General features: G+C 38.2%; 1 protein-coding gene and 1 long non-coding RNA gene across 4 annotated transcripts in view; one reads left to right on the forward strand and one right to left on the reverse strand.

The window, feature by feature from the left end:
* Window positions 1-18,058, forward strand: part of LOC147871839 (paired box protein Pax-2-like) — a 207,225-nt gene that overhangs the window by 99,182 nt on the left and 89,985 nt on the right. For all 3 annotated transcript variants that reach the window (XM_087360011.1, XM_087360009.1, XM_087360010.1), the window contains exon 4: window positions 1,905-1,945. In XM_087360011.1, the coding sequence (XP_087216137.1) occupies window positions 1,905-1,945 (41 nt within the window). The remainder of the gene's footprint in view (window positions 1-1,904; window positions 1,946-18,058) is intronic.
* Window positions 1-18,058, reverse strand: part of LOC147871840 (uncharacterized) — a 137,643-nt gene that overhangs the window by 36,290 nt on the left and 83,295 nt on the right. The gene's annotated exons all lie outside the window — the stretch shown is intronic.

The raw sequence follows: 18,058 nt of genomic DNA on the forward strand, positions 1-18,058 counted from the left end.
TGATCGTTTCCCTCCATATTCTGTCCAGTTAAATGCTCATAAATCATTATATCATTCGTTACTGTATAGATTGAGTTTAGTTTCGTTAAATAAACTAACCATTTATGAACTGCGTGTTATATATAGTAAGGAGTAGGTGTACGTCGCTTTTAATTCACTTGTTATGTTCATCGTATGTTATGTTACTCCACGTAAGGTAGACACTTAAGTAGGTCTTTAGATAGTTCAGCAACTATTTAGATTCTAACCAGAGTGTTGTGGATAATTACACTTAAATTGCTCTTAAATGCCTGTTCATGTTAACTACAAATTATTGCTGAAGTACAGTTTGTCTGAAAAGAGGTCTGTTTTCTCTATCTCGGTGATTACTCTGCAAACGTGAGCATTTGTATGGACAACGGTAGGTTGCAGAATTGTCATTTTATTCCCCTACTGAGCGGCGGTCGACATGCAAGGACATTCCAGCTGTTGAGAGAACATGTGACTGTAATGGTCACTATCCACGGTTCTGTGATTTTAAATCAAATGAAATGGTTACTTGGTAACGAGAAAATGTTGATTTTTAAGGCCACTGTTAGCCGTAAAGAGTCGCTTAGTACTGTTACAACGCAGAACTTCGTCATTAGGGAGGGTTTGTGCCTCAGTTGCGGTAGAGAATTCTTCTGTATCAATGAAACAGTAGACCTGATGAAAAAGGTTCGGCTGAGTCAGCTTCCCTCTTTGGTCGCTTTGTCCCTCGATAAAGTTCTGCTGGTTTCCATTGGATGAAAGGTTGTGTGACATAGAGAGGGCCGATCAAGAAGTGATAATTTATTATAAAAGTCTATGCGTCTAATGGCAATTAAAGTAATGTGTCCTAACCGGAGCTGTAGTAATTCTGTTTACCGAGTTATCCTGAATGATTTTAATCTGAAATCTTCTATAATATGTTTGTATCTACCCGACAAACTCTCGGAGAAAATTATTATAACAAGATGACCATTAAATCCTTTGACATTGTGGCAACGTTAAGACACTGGGTACGAAAGCAAAGTTACAATCACGAAAAAAGTGAAATCGGACTTAAATTGAGGGAGTACGTTTTAAAATACAGTCTCTTGTATGTTAAAACATACGAAAATATAATAATACCTGTCGTTTTGTATGTTTGTGAAGCTTAGGCACTTCCGTTAAGAGAAGAAAAGATGTTGAAGGCATTTGAAAACAGAGTGCGGAGGACAATAAGGGACGTAGTACAGGTGAAGTGGTGGGATACTGTGAGGAGCTTTATAATTTGTGTTCTTAACCAGATATTAAGATATAAGATTGATGAAGAATATAACGCCCGTGAGGGATATAGGAATTGCGTACAAACGTATGATTGTGAAATCTGACGCGATGAGACAGCAGGGAATACATACACTTGACTGGGATCATAATATTAAAATGGGTGTTTTGGAATGTAGGTTAGGAAGGTACGTTGGATTCGTCTGGATCAAGATAGATACGGATGACGGGCTGTAGTTAACACGATAAGAACTCTTTGTTCTGTGAGAGGCGGAAAACTTGAGAGAGAATGATAAATATGTACAATTTTTAGGTGGACGGTACCGGATTAGAAAGTAAACAACATTGGCAGGCGAGTGAGTGATTGAGATGATAGCTGAAGTACGTCCTCCGAGTCTGCGTTGAAGTTAGCCCAGTCGCACAAAGGCAAACCAGGCACAGGTTATTGAAAGTATAATTATAGGCTGCGGTCTGTTCAATACCTTGCAAGTGTTCATTACAGGATGGTTTTATTTAACTGATTGTGTAATTAAAATCTGATCCTTCCTATTCCCTGTCATCTTCACAAATTAAGTAGAAATCCCTGTAATGGACGCGAGGTGAACTGCGTACTAATTACATTTACTTCGATTTCGCAGACTCGTTACGCAAAGCAGAGCAGAGCGATACGATGTTCAAGGTAAGGTAATGGTTACAACGCGTGACGGTCTGTTGCACAGGATTGAATTCGAAACAGAATTTGTTTAGCAGGGAAGAAGGCAGTGTAATAAACCGAATGATTATCTAACAGACATCCTGAGATTTAATGTTCTCGAGGTGATGAAAATTATTATATTTTTCTTGCTTGTGACGCCCTGTAGACTTGTAGTCAAATGCCGACGTTTCTGACAAAAAAAATATTGTTTCCATCTTCATCCTTTAAGATGGAGACTTTATGTTTCTCCAAAACGTCGGCGTCTACCGACAATTCTACACGGCGCTGAAACCCAGAATAAATTCGTGGCCATGACGACCCGAAATCTCACAAGGGATCAGTTGATTATAACTTAGGTCTGTGCAACATGCAACGCGAAGCGACGTTTCCTATTCCGGATTCAGTTGCACAAATATCCGTGACAGGAACACTGCATCTCTGCTCAGTGAATCAATAAGCCGGGTTGGTTGTGCATCTCTGCATCCCGCTGTCTCGGTGCAGTGCGTTAGGTCCGCGTTGAAACTTCAACTCGAAGCCCCAAGTGCAGAGAGGGCAGTGCACCACACAGACACGTGGGGGTGGTGCAGCTGTGATTGTGTTTGTTAATTGGATCAAATTTGACTCAACTGTACTGGCTATTGGCCCTGATGATAGAGGCAGTAAGTGCATGCGAAACATCAGTCAATCTAGAACAGTGGTATTCAACCTTTTTTTTTCGCGTACCCCCAGATATAATTTCTCTTCAACTTTGTTGGTGTATAATTCAAGTTATGCATAGTATATAATCTACATCTAAAATAAATTAAATAAATTACATTACTGATTATTCAGTGTTTATCATAAAATAATATATTTTTTTAAATTTCACGTACCCCCTAAGATGTCTTCGCGTACCTCCGGGGGTACGCGGACCCAAGGTTGAAAACCACTGCTCTAGAAGACTACACATCTCAGAAGACCCATCTTCATCCTTAAATTTTACTTAATTAAAATTTTTATAAGTGCGTTTCCACTAACATTTGACATGGTCGTTATATCGCCATGAATCGGTTTTTCAGTATTGTCCGCGTCAGTTTACTCGGCGTCTGCGCGCCATAATTATGATTTTGGTTCGGCTCATTACGGCTGGTCATGCAATTTACCTATAATGTGTTTTATGTTGATATTACAGTAAGGAAGAGGAACAGGGTTTAAGATGCGAAATAAATCATTCCTTATTGAATAGAAGCTGGAATTTTGTGTTAATATATTGGTAAATAATGTTGGGTGTAAGTAAGTGTACAGAAGACATGCATGTTTGTATTTTTTACACCTAATCAATTTAAAATAAAGAACACGAGAATAAATAAATTTACAGTTTAAAGGAGAAAGAAATAAAGCTTTAAAACAAAGAATTGAAGTTCAAATATTTGGTTATTGGCAGTCCTGACAACACACGAATAGCGTGATATGTTTTCTTGTTAGCGAAAACTTGTGTCTTGTATTTAAAAACGGATATCTGTATTTTCTGATATTTTCATACAAGCTTTCGTTAGTTAAAAATTCTCAACAGTAAGGTAGTTTACTTTGTTAAAGTGAATCATTTTTCAATTAAAAAATTTTATGTTAAAACTAATTTAGTTTCGAAATGTGATAAAATATTTTTTGAGGAATCCAGTATCTCTTACTATCGGTTTCACCCCTTACATGCAACGTGTTGTGTTAGAAGAGAAGCTACGCTCTCTTTGTTAAATTTGCTGGAACAGACATAAGATAATGTTGCCGTAATTATATTACATTGCCAGGCTTCGTAGTTGAACTTTGTGGTGCTCCATTACATGCCACGGTTGTACACAATTCACCTGGAAGTTCAGGATCCATTTTCAATGCCTTGATACCCATTTAGATTCTGCAGCCAATATGTATTTGCTTAAGCAATGTTTACTCTAACGAGACCACTCTTGTAATATCAAATCTCATGACTTTATTTTTCGTCGTGAGGCTATCAGAAATATAGTATTTCCACTTATATTTTCCTTCCCAATAGATTTCACTGTGATACCAAGCCATAGAAGCAGAATGATCATGTTTAAAACTTATATATCATGATATAATCGACTTATAAAGTGATTTGTTTTCTTGAATTTTATAATCCCGGTTTAGTTTCTGTGATGTTATCATCTCTTAAGTCGAGTATAAGAGACCTGTAACACCGTAAGACAACACAGTTATCTAGGCTTCTAGATAAATTCTTGCTTAACATCACACAAAGGGTCGACCTTGTTTTAATTTGTACAAATACGTACAGTAGGGAAGCTTTGTTGTGTTATATTTACAACCGTTCTTTTATCCTTATACAATTATTTATCTAAATATTGCAGTCTGATAGAATTCATACTTTGCCACGCAAATGCTCTGATTGAATTACTACCACATTTTGTTATCAACAAGTCATGACATGTCCCACTAGTTTCAGAGCGATTCTAACTAACATTTAGTGAGTGGTTAAAAAGTAAATGGTTTGTGGGAATATGAGTGTACACCGCCACAGACTCGCCATGTCTTCTCGATTAGAAACGTCGCACAGCGTAAAATGCAAAAGATTTATTGTGAACCGGTTTTTGGTGTAACGAAACCATTATATTTCTTGCATTCCGACGTGTTCTCTGTCTGCTGGACGGAGTTGATGGTTCAAGTGTTTTTTGTAATACTAAGTTTATAAATGCTGCAGTCTGAACGGATAGATGAAATAGAAAGACAAACAAAGAGGAAAGAAAGAAGAAGAATCAAACAAAAAATTAGAAAGAATGAAAGAAAAAGGTAAGCTCGTCTTACAACTCTGTAAGTCATTTTTCCAATATCAGAAACTTAGGGTTCTCAGATCTCATATTCGTAATACGCTCTTCAGGTATCGGTAATGTTAATTCACAATTTAGCTCGTGGTTTGAAGTGTTGGACTTTTAATCGAATCAGGATTTTTATTGCGTTTAGTTTTAAACAGCTTTTTGTTGTTGGTGGTGTGATGATAGTGTTTTTAGTAGTATTATTCAAATTTCTACAAGAACGTATTACATAAATACACTAGGATTTGATGCACGTAAAATATTCCAGACATAACGTCAGGCTATGTGGTGTCGTAATATTCTTGACATTTTAACACAATTATTTACGCCTATAACTTTTACATAGGTCTGTGTATGTGACGTATGCCACACCGAATTTCACACCCCTAGTTACAGTGGTTCGTTTGTTTTCGCCGTCAAAAACTTAAACTTACAAACCAAAGACGAAGGAGGGAAGTTTTGGAATGAGATAATAAGGAGTGGAACAAATTACTCGTAAATAAAATCCAACCTTTAAGGAATAGTTGGATAATGTGTAGTTTAAACAAATTTATTTTATAAGACTTGAGGTTCTCACAGCGGTGAGTATGAAGATTTCCGTCTTCTGGGTTGTTGCGCTGTGTAGTCTGGTCGATGTTTACTAACGTTTCAGAGGCCATACTGCCTCCGTCATCAGAGTATGAAGATTTCTGTCTTCTGGGTTCTTGCGCTGTGTAGTCTGGTCGATGTTTACCAACGTTTCTGAGGTCATACTGCCTCCATCATCAGAGTATGAAGATTTCTGTCTTCTGGGTTGTTGCGCTGTGTAGTCTGGTCGATGTTAACCAACGTTTCGGAGGTCATACTGCCTCCGTCATCAGGGCGATGAGTATGAAGATTTCTGTCTTCTGGGTTGTTGCGCTGTGTAGTCTGGTCGATGTTAACCAACGTTTCGGAGGTCATACTGCCTCCATCATCAGGGCGATGAGTATGAAGATTTCTGTCTTCTGGGTTGTTGCGCTGTGTAGTCTGGTCGATGTTTACCAACGTTTCGGAGGTCATACTGCCTCCGTCATCAGGGCGATGAGTATGAAGATTTCTGTCTACTGGGTTGTTGCGCTGTGTAGTCTGGTCGATGTTTACCAACGTTTCAGAGGTCATACTGCCTCCGTCATCAGGGTGATGAATATTCATCGACCAGACTACACAGCGCAACAACCCAGAAGACGGAAATCTTCAAATTTATTTTAACGTAACATGATCTGTACAGTCATTAAATAATATTTATTATTATTCTAGTCCTGAAGGTACGCGAAAAGTTTACATGTTTACGCACCAGGTTTATAACCGTTTGAATTAATTACAAATTAATTCAACCGCGTGAACATATCCATTGTTCCTTCAGTTTCTGGAATGTTCCCCGTGCGCCTTCATTGCATTTTTAACGTTATTCTCTTTGGTTTCTTGAGCATTACTTTTTATTTTGTTTATTATCTTTCTCTCAACCGTAATGCCTTTCATCCTGTCCGGAAATTGAGCGGTAAGCAAGCAACAGAAATGATCCTGCTGACGTCACAAACCTTCCGTACGGTGATCCTGAAAAAAGGGATTTTCTCTGCTCCGATTTTGAATGTATCTTTAACGAACAGGTACACCACGTTTCTGTGTACGAGATTCTTTAAAGAAGGCTCACCGAAAGTCAAAATAGAGAAGTAAAATAGCTGAGATTGTGATGAAAGTTCTTGAGGAGTATCTGAGTGGAAGACGCAGTGAGATCCTTAAGGACATTTCCGTTATCCACTGAAATATTAAGTTCCGAAACCATCTTCGTGGGGAAAAGTTGTTTGTTATTGAGAAACTTATAGTCTCTCAACTAGTTCAGACATTTCTACTCCTTTTATTGAAAGAAAAAGTTTATTAATCTTTTTCAAATAATCCCTCCATTGGCCAGGATCCTGAATTGCTTAAGTCCGGTCCTTATAATTACACATTTCTTTACGGTATATTTTAGTATTATCCTTCCATTTGTGGTATACACTCCTGCTTCATCTTCGGAAGGTCCGGGTTCTAATCTCGGCCCGGAGACCGGCTATCCTGAAGAGGGCTTTTAGTCGTTTTCCTCAGTACTTCCAGTTAAATGCCGGGATCCACATCCTTTTAAATTTATTGTTATTCTCTTTTTCGACGCAATACAGTCTGAGCTATTGATAAAGCATCGTTAAATAAACCGCAAATAAATATTTAAATAGTCTTCCATTTGTACATGTCTACCAAGGTATCTCTTTCCTTCAGCTTTCAGGATGTAATGTTTTATGTATGTCTTACATTTTCCGTTTATCGTACGTGTTCTGCTTACAATTATATTATTTATTTATTTATTTCCTATGTCAATCCATATTCATTTCAAGATAATAATTAAACATTAATTCCACAGATAAATAAAACGTCTGACTACAAACAAACAACTCACCATGAAAATAAAAAAACTACAAACAAACCACAGATTATTATAATACATTGCATTAAATATCTAATAATTTTAAAATATTGTAAAATTGATAAAAAAAACCTGAGGACGACGGTATTACCCGTCGAAACATGTCGTTTTAATAGGTGGAAAGCGCTAATAATATAATGTAAAATCGTATGTACGATTAAGAGCGCCAAATATAATATTTTATACAACAAAATGTTTTAATATTATATAATCTTAACAACATCAATAAACTTCAACGTTTGTGTATGGACTGTAAAAATAAATATATTTTATCTTATTTCCCTTTGTTTGATGGTCCTAATAATATTTAGCGTAGAGCACAAATTATTGATGTTTTTCGTGTGTTACAACAAATACCTTATTGTTTTATTCAGGCCCGCTCAGAAATCGAATCCAGTTAATTTTACGTTAGCTGTAGTTTAACTTTTTAGCATTTTTAACAAATACTTGTCACGCGTAGTTTTACCAGTAACCGAAATCGAACCAGAATGCTTGTTCCCAGATGTGGCCCTATTGTTATGGCATGTTAGTGGTCCCGCTTGTTTGCAAACGCCATCCCAGACTCAAAGCAACTAATATCACTGCCAGGACGCAATTAAATTATTCTTTTTTATTTCCAAACTCTCGTATGATACAACTTTTTCACGCTGTCACGAACAAATGTGATCGATTGTACCACCGGTCCATTACACCAGAAATCACACTCTGCGGAGTAACAATGACATCAGCGGCGTATTGAGTAGTCTCGTTAAAATATTAATCCATTTATATGCTTCGAAGGCTTGTCATACGTCTGACTGTTTGGGTAAGGTTACCTACTTCTGCAGACGCGATGTAACATCAGGTGAACAAAATCAGCCAGATTAGCTTGTTTAAAAACAGATATTCTATCATATACAAATTTTTTAGTAGTTGTAAGATTCTTATTTTGAGTATTTTTAATTAATTATTTGTCTTATGATGAAGTCTAATAACTGTATTTTATAATCACGGCAGTGAAACTTCTGATTTTATAAAACAGCTAAATAAACATGTGTACAAAATTTTAACTTGAAAAAATAAAAAAGGATATTTATTTGTGGACGGGGGGATGTTATTAAAATGGAGTGTTGGATTCAGTGGCGTGCTCCTGTGAACCCGACATTGGAAATTTTTCCATAAAAGACGGTGATTTACTTAACAAGATGTCCATCGAACTGGATATGCTTTTAAAGGAGGATTCTTGTACATGAATTAGTTAATTTGGGTGTTGCTTATTTATTCATGTTACTAATCACACTACATTTCACAGATTCGGTGATAATTGTTTTGCGTTCCGTTAAATATTCACCAAATCGGAAAATGTTTCTAAAGAAAATTTAAAATATTAAATCTGTCCATATTTTATGTTACCTTTAATATTACATGGCATGTTGTTTTCTTAGTTAAACTGACAAGTTTTGAGCGTCTATTAAAGTAGGTGTAATATTGGACTCTTACGAGGCAGAACAAATTTGCCCTGTAGCATTCTATATATAACTTCAGTGTCAAATTTAATTGGAATTCGTTCAGTAAAAATGCATTCACGCACATGCACTGACACGACCTGCCTGTATCAGCTCATTTCGGACTCGGAACGCTGTGTGCAATATTTCCTGATTGTTCCATCTCACCGATGCATATAAGCGATGCCCGCTGCTTCTGCTGTTTCCGTTAATAACTTACATACGCGCAGTGCCTCACATTCAGTGACTGTTGTACCGCACAGAACAGAAGAATTACCTTCGCATATTAATAAACCATGCATTATTAAAGAAACACACAGAGCGAAATCCATCGCTCCTACAAATAGCTTCATTAGACCTGGCATGAGATTGAAATAAATTATTAGCGATCTCTACTGTTTGTCGGATACGTATTTCTGCCAACATTTCTCGCTCTTCAAACATTGGTACACGAAAATTCCTTATGCATATGATCGTTTCTCATTTTACAACAGCGAAAATATTGACGTTAGATGTATAAAACTATTAAACATAAATTTCACTAGACTCTCTAGTAACAAATGTAGTGAAGTATGATTGAAGGTTTGTGATGACGGTTAATTTATTGTAAGAACATTGTCGGACATCGTCCATTTTATTAGGTTTATTTGATGTATTCGACGTTTCGGGAGTTGATTCTACTCCCGTCTTCAGGCGATATTTTGATACTGGCACGTTATTAGTAGTAGTAACAAATATCAGGTTCGAACCCGGGGCATTTTGAATGCTAGGCTTGTACGATAAAAACTATACATCTGGGTTGGATCAGAAATGGTTGCAGTATCGTTCCGTAATGTTAGACATTCTTCGTTGTCTGAGGTATATTTGATATTCTAGATTTATTTTATATAGATCTGTAGTTTTAACATTAGTGGTATGGTGGGTTTAGGAGCTCGTCAGCTGTTACGGCTGTCTGCGCATGAGCAGTTTTGAGGTATTTCGGTTTAAGCTTGGTGATATCGTACTGTCAGTTGTACGCCAGGAGGCATGAGCGTTCTTGCCACACGACCACTAATCACCAGCAATGCTACATGTCCGTTCCGTATTGTTTATATCCTCGTAATACGCCTCATTGTCATCATCCGATTACTGCTGGGATCACAACAGAGGTGATGACCCGAGTAATCCATCCATTGGCCTGAGTGGTGCACTGCTCCTAGAAGGCCATTCTGCCTGGTCCGTTCAACTCACAACTCAATTTTTAGTATCAAATTCTGAAGAAGAAAACAGTCGATTGGTTTTATTTTATGTATGGTGTAGTTATTTCTCGGGCCGATTCTCGAAAATAAAGAGTTTTAATTGGGCGACACAAATTCTTGGGTACACCAAGTAATACATTTTGAATAAACGTGTGTATTTATGAAACTAAAGTCTGTAAACAAAGGTCTGGATGGAACTCTTTTTACGCTGGGGTTGGGTTCATGATTATCGCCGAGTAAAACTGGAAAACGTATAAATGCCCAAGTATTTTCTGAGTGTTGCACCATGAGAGCCCTTAATTTGTAGTACCCGGTGACAAAATGGCGGGGGCGAATCTGCGAGACTGCGCAAGCAACTCAGAGGTCTCTTAGAGGTCAACAGCAGTTAAGCGAATACTATTAAAAAGAATGTTACTGAAATAGAGTTTGAGGTTGTGGATTTTATTTATTTCATTCGGGATAAGAACTCCGGCGGGATCTTCTGAACACGGTAATAAACCTTCATGTTTCACAAGAAAAGGCAAAGTTTCTTGGCTGAATGGGCATACTGTTAGCCTCTGCAGAAGGTCACTGGTTCATTAAGGTTTATTCTATTTCAGCAGACAGAAATTGTTTGCAGGCTTGCATCGCCGTGATACAGCGGCAACTTCGCCGACGGTTGTGTTATGCTTGTAGTCTAAACATTTCAGTACAGGGGTTTGTTATGGAACTAATGTATTGCTAATTAATTATAGTGATATCACTGCCATTAGTGATTTCTTTGGAATGAATACATAAAAATATACCCATAATCGGAAGTTGCATATTAATTGGATTTTAGTTTATTTTATAACATTTTCCAACTTCACATGTTATATAGTGTCATATTAAATTAGGATGTGATTTTGAAAATTCAGACAGCGTTGAAGATAGCTGTCTTCTAGGTTATTGCGCTGTTAGAACTTTACAGACGTTTCTGTGTGTTTGCTCTCTCCATCATGAGGGCGAATAGCACATCTACTGCTGGACCAACGTCTAAGATCGAATTTGTGAGATCTTCATTCGCAATCCACGTACTATACTTACGTAATGCAGATGATATACGTACACCTATAGTGTTTAAGTGAAGTCGTCGGGAGATGTAATCGGAGCACAGTTCCGCCTCAAGGTTATTCCGAGCTTAAACCTGTATCTGGGAGTAATTTTCACCGACGTAACAAATGGATTCGCATAAATGCTTTCGCCTGTCTACTCAGCTCTCCTTATTCATTCGCTTTCAAACGCAGACACACAATTGTAACTTGCCTGTATTGAGAAACGTGGCATGCCTGTTAAATGATATATTCAGCCATGAATATTAGATTCTGGAACTTGGTATTTACGCCGCTGACCTGTAAAAGGGCGTTGTGACAAAGAAGCTGCTTATGGTAAATGGAATTTTCCCTGCAGTCGATTTTGTTAAGTAACTTCTTGGACTGAATAATTGTTTAACAACTATTCTATCAGATTCTGTAAAAGGATTCTGGCCTGTAGAATTAGTTTATGTAATCATAACGCTTTATTAAAAATATCTGTTTGTACAATTTAACTCTTTCAAGCACGAAGCTCGTCTAAACAACATTTTAAAATGATTCTAAACTACACGTCGCCAGAACCCTGCGAAGATCCGACGTTTCGGATGGATATACTGCTTCCATGCAGAAGTCACTGAAGACTGTGTTTCCTCTAGAGTTTGGAAACGTTTTCCGCTACTGTTCTTCGTAAAAAGTCGACCCTAAAGTGATATTCTGATATTCGTGAGAATCTGGTACTTAACAGATAATTCACTTTTCCGTTTTCCTTCCTTTGTTTCTGCTCATTACAGTTTGATGCGACGTCGGCTATGTGGACGGCATACTGAGCCCTGAGTCGTGGTATCTCATTAACAGGGGCAAACATTGACAGGGGATGGCGTAGAAAGGGGGATGAAAACGTCACCCCTAACTCACCACCCTCAGCTCCTCTGCCCCCCCCCCCCCCCCCGCAATAACTACCGTGGTAGAATCCAGCTGTCCGACGTCTGACAAATGTACAAGCTTATATGTTACTGGTTGATTTCGTATTCAGTTCTTGTACATGGCGTGTCCAGAATCAGTGTCCGGCACGAAGCAGCTGAGGTGGTACAGTGATTCTATACGCAACGATACAGGGGGCAGGTGCTTCTACGAAGGGGTCGTGATTGAAGTAAAATGCTGTAGTAAATGTGATTTAAGATAGTGTTGGATCTGTTAACCATTTCGATGCTACAGACGACATTTCTCGCCCAGGCACAGCTGCTGTTTAAGCTCTGAATGGCTTTGGCGTTTAAAACCTTACGTGCGATTAATTTATCTCTTTAATTTGTGTTCTGCTTAATTCTTGCATTTGTTAAGAAATCAGAAACGATTTCGTGCCATGTCTTGATACCTTGAGTCAAGAGCGTAAGGATTTTTAGCAAAGAGTGTTGTAAGTTACCTTGTCATGGATGTATAGAAAGTTCATGGTCTTGTTCTGTCCTTTGTGACGCTATGGTATAGTGGGTTTGTTTGTCAGTGTACTGATCCACGTGGTATTTTGGTAGCATCGTTCAGAGTTTTAAACACAAAAGTATTTCAGAGCACGAATGGCTGGTATTCGTGAATGAACAATATAGCTTCTTAAGACAAATTACAACATGGCCCCAATATTTATAGCCTAAACATATTTTGTTATAAATGTGACGATTATTAAAAATATATTAAAATTAGCCGTCAATCACAATATAATATTATTAAAAGATTAAAATATAATTTTACGTTCCCTATCGAGTACTCGATTTACATGTGGAACATACACTACATGTTTCGGCTATATATAACCATCATCAGGTGTTATGTATTTAAACTTTTCACTGAATTACTGATTTTTTACTGATTTTTTTTAATGATTTTTAGTCTTCATTTTTCTTATGATGTTCTAGTCCTTTATATTGTTTCTTCATTCGTTGTAGTATCACAGGTCACTAATATGTTTGTATTTCGTATTTCGTATTGATGTCAATGTTTTGTATATGGACCAAGAAGTAATATCGTATCAGGTTTATGAGAGATCGGAGATGTACTGTACTGTATTGGATCGTGGCTGTGACGATGTTCTGGGTTGTACCCCCTGTGGACTTGTAGTGGATACCAACGTTTAGAAGGAATGTTGTACCTTCATCTTCAGGGTTGAAAGTGGAAAGAGTATGTTTCTCTAAAAAAAGCTGTGTCTTCCAGTCCGCACGGCGTTGCATAACCGAAGAACATTAATTTTTTCAGCGCTGTGAGGACCTCGAGATTTCTGTGTGCTGTACACTACACAATAAAGCTCACGCTATATTGAAGTTCTTTGTTTAAAATTGATATTAAATGTGCGGTTCAAGAGATCTGTTGATTACGCGTTTGTTTCCAGAGGACGTGAAAGGCATAAGAATCTCGGCTGTGTGGAATTTAAATACGAAGGTCGGTTAGTGTCTTAAGAGCATGAATGTACGAGGCGCGTCCACAAAGTAAGTTTCCCACTCGTCCCACAGCTAGCAAACCTTATATTGCGCGAAGCGACTGTGCGTACGTGATAGAGCAATGACGTAGCATGGCGCATGCACTAACGGTACTTCCCGCGTTCTCACAGTAGCATCGTTGCAGCTGTTGAAGATGGAGGTTCTTATTCCAGCTCCCGCCGACTGTGAAGTGCGGTCAGTGATAACGCTAGGCCGCACACGGCTCGACGGACAGCAAGTCTCCTGCAGGAGTTCAGCTGGGAGGTGTTTAATCATCCACCCTACAGCCCGGACCTCGCTCCCAGTGATTTCCATCTTTTCCTACACCTCAAGAAATTCCTGTCCGGTCAGCGTCAGCGTTTTGAGAATGACAGAGAGGCGGAGATGGTTGTCACACAGTGGTTCCAATCCCAGGCGGCAGACTTCTACGACACAGGTATTCAAAAGTTGGTCCCACGGTATGACAAATGTCTCAATTCCGGTGGCGAATATGTTGAAAAATAGCTGGACACTTGCTGTATCTGTTGCAATAAATATTTCCATGAAATTGTGTTTTGTTTCTGTAAACGGCCCCAGGGAAACTTACTTTGTGGACGAGCCTCGTATTATTTGCGTTTTTTTCTGAAGTTATATGTTTCATCTCTCAGTATGCAAACACATTATGTTATCGGACTAGTAAAAGTCACAAATTTACATGAGTGTTCTCTTGTTTCAGGTAAGTGGATTTGACTGCTGAGACACGTTGTTTGTTCTGTTCGGAAGCCTTCTGTGGCAGGTAATGTAGACCTACATCCGAAATGGAGCCTGTAAGTAAGTTTACTAATAGGGGTGCTGTGGACAGGAAAGTGAATATACATTAGTTTACTGGAAACATTAACGTGGCTTGGTATTATATTACAGTTGTGTATTTATTTCATATCTGCGCTTTTAATACAAGCCTCTTTTACACGCGCGTTTCGGCGTAAACTTGTCATCGTCAGTGTCATAGCACGTCGTACCAGGAAATATTTTCATTATTGCTTTATTCCGTATAAAATCCATAAAATATATAGGATGTATTAAAAAAATATTTTAAGTTAAATTATCTGTATTATACGGTTGACGTCATAGTGTGTGTGTCTAGGCATATATACTACATTCTAATAGTTTTAAGTAAATTTATTTTTTGTGTTTATGTGTAAGGTCTGTTATTAGTATGGTTTTCCACATGAAACTGGATAATTTCTGTGACATCCAACTACTTAAAAATTTATATGGAGCCAAATCCCGAAACGTCGTGCCAAAATATATTGATATGCTTCAGGTAATGGGCATTTTGAAACATAATATTAATGTGAATCATTCAGTCAATAAAGTTCAGAGAAACATTCGAATGTCATTGGTCTGTGCTCTCGTCTTCGTATAGTTCACAGCCTTTCTCTTCGGAGTTTATATTCAGGGACTGTAGCCTGTGTAGTATAGCACTATAATATTAGACTTAGAATATGATCTTCACAGTTTTTGTTTCCCTTTATACCGTGTTTTTAGCACTAAACATTTTAACGTTCCACATTAGCTAATGTAAGTACCAGACGTATGTTCGGTATGGAGACTTTTACCTTTAATGTAAAATATCGATTCAGAAATATTTTCTTCCGTTCCCATGATTCCTTTTGATTACCAGCTACCTTATCTGTTCGTAGTGATAACGTTAGCACATGTTAAGGACCATTATCAGAAACACGTACAATAATTATCATGTAGAGCCTTAACGACGTATCTGGGCTGTTTGGCCTTATTAGTATTCCCGCAACAAGACAGTTTAGCTGACTATAGGCCAAGTTCGCACACATCGAGATTGCGATGCGAATAACAACTTACATTACCAAATGTGGTATCAACCCACGATCCGTAACATTTGCAGGTGATACTATGCTCGTGCTGTTTTGACACGTGGATAAGACGGCACAGATCAGTAAGACAGTTTAACCCCTTCAAGCCGAAGTTCATCTAAATATTATTTAAGAATTCAGTTCTTACCGCAAAGAAAACACCACTCTTCACCGTTACAAAAATCAGTTGTTCAATGCCGTGAAAAAGCTCGAATCCGTAAGAAACTTCCCGTTGAAGATGTTGGAGAAATGGGGAATTTTATAAATATTTTATGTTCTTAGGTGCATATTATTGACCTCACGGTTTATTTGTTGTTGTGTAGGTCCGTATTTTAAATTTACGAATCATTTATCCGACAAAGACTGCAAGGTCGACTGTGTTAGCTAGCGAATAATGAACTTGAAACCTGGAGAGAGAGAGAGAGAGAGAGAGAGAGAGAGAGAGAGAGAGAGAGAGAGAACGGAATTAATGATGGAACACAATTCAGTTTTCGGCGTTGACCAGCTTGTATAATCTGTTGTTTCAAAGCCATTCAGACTGTACAGCCAGAAATTAGTAGTCCTTTCGGTTTTGCGTATCTCCTGGGACTCGATGCTTATTTGTTGCTGGGGACAAAGTCCGTCATTGTAGAAGCTATTATTCCGTATTTCTGCCATATTGTTGAAACTTAAATCGGCTGAATTAGACTTAACTAGCGAATAGCTAGTGACAATAAACGGAATTTGTGACGAGGTCGAATTCATGTTTTAACAGTAACCAGCATTGTTACCATACACACTACACTGTACTGTATTTTATTTCATCAACGATGAACCGCTGCTGAGAAACTCAAAGAAGTTCCATTTGCTCTAAGTGTATTTGACCGACATTAAACAATGTAATTGCTACTGAGTTCTCTTTCTAGTAGGTCAGAGTACTCGTCGCCGTCTAATAATACGGGGACATTTATTTCCATGCGCCCCTCACAGTGTAAAAGTAAAGTTTGTCCCACTATACGCCATGTAGGCGTTTGGGGTGAGAGGAGGTATAGCTCCTCTCTTCCTTGACCTCGGCACTAGATGGGGGTGAGTGGTCAGCATCACGCCCCGGCCGGCTTTACCCCCGGGAAAGGACCCCGGTACCCATTGTAGAGGAGGCTGGGTGAGCCCCAGAGCCGGTCTGGATGCAGAGGCTAGAGGAAAAATCCTGCCCCCATCGGGGATCGAACCCCGGTCGTCCAGCCCGTAGCTAGTCACTACACTAACTGAGCTATCCCGGCTCATGAAAAATAATTAGGAATGTAAAACCACAATAATTCACTGAGGAAGCTTCATGTCCCCGCCGGAGTACAACTTCCAGATGTCGTTACTGGCCCATTTATCGTAGCCCCAAGACGGAAAATAAAAGGCGAAGTTTCTATTTCATTGTCAGACGACTGAAGACGGTTTGACTCGACCTACAGGAACCAGTGACAAGAAATTCAAAGAGACGGGAACAACGCGAACGAACTTCTTTTTCTGATAGAAATATATTATATGGTCTTCTTATTGGATTGAATAAAGTTTACAGAGACCTGACATGTTTTCTGTACGGTTCCTACTGAAAATCTCGAAAACTTAGGAAAAAAAATATAAGACAAGATTAGAACAAAAATCTGTGATACTTTTGTGGCTGGCGTAGTATCGACTAGCAAATTTAAATAGATTTTAAACAGAGAACTCCTTGGATCATCGTTAATTAGCAACAAGCGCAGGTAACATTTTTCCTTACCAAACCCCTTTTTTTAAAAAAATTAGATCGCGATACTCTATCATGTAAGTAGACTCGTAACCATTATTTCTGGACTGGATAAAATGTCACCACCACTCACAAGAAATCCGAGTCATCATAATATCATGAGCATTATATATGGTAAGAAGAAAATGTATCTGCAATTTATAATTACCATCTTATTTGACGTTATGACTCATAGGTCTAGGTCCACGTAGTTCTGATAGCAACACCGATAAACCAAAAAACAAAAGAAGACAGTTTCAGCTAAATGTTTCTCCAGTTGAAGGAATGTCCTTCTGAAGATGTTTTGAGATGTTAACTGGCGCTTTTTGTGAAGCCTGAAGAACAGAACATTTCCTTATGAGGCTTGTAATATTCTCTATTTGTGACAGGGCCCCTCTAATTGTAGCTGCTTTTTATTGACAGCTTTAAGTGATCCTTGTTTCCTACTGTTACTTAATTTGACTGACGAGAGATTCAATTACAGAGACGTCAACCGTGAAGGCGATGCATATAATGAAATTGAAACTGGTGAAGTCTTAATCCCAGAAAAGGAGAAACATAGAACAATTTCCCCTTCACCGCATTTTATAAACTTACGGAAATCATACAAATTTTATTTCTGTAACGACGATTTACCAACTACATAATTCATTATTTCTAAAACCGTGTGTCTCTAGACATCGGTTTTCAGCGACTGAATGCATTTCCTCCCTTGGTAGCTCAGGGAATGTATTAGTAAGATGTAATACTGCAACATTGAGGACCAATACTTCTTTGCTTCGTTAGTGATCATTTGCTTTTGTCATGGGATTTTGGTCTTCCCATGATAATATTTTTGAATGTGTGTGCTGTTATAACCGTTACTACGGTATTGTGTTGCTTTGTGGTATAATACAGCCGTTGTCATGGTAATGTTGTTAAGGAGGTCATCTGTGTA

This window comes from Zootermopsis nevadensis, unplaced genomic scaffold, assembly GCF_977971745.1.
Source record: "Zootermopsis nevadensis isolate Lab colony 2312 unplaced genomic scaffold, Znev_1.0 Znev_ptg000037l, whole genome shotgun sequence".
NCBI lineage: Eukaryota > Metazoa > Arthropoda > Insecta > Blattodea > Termopsidae > Zootermopsis > Zootermopsis nevadensis.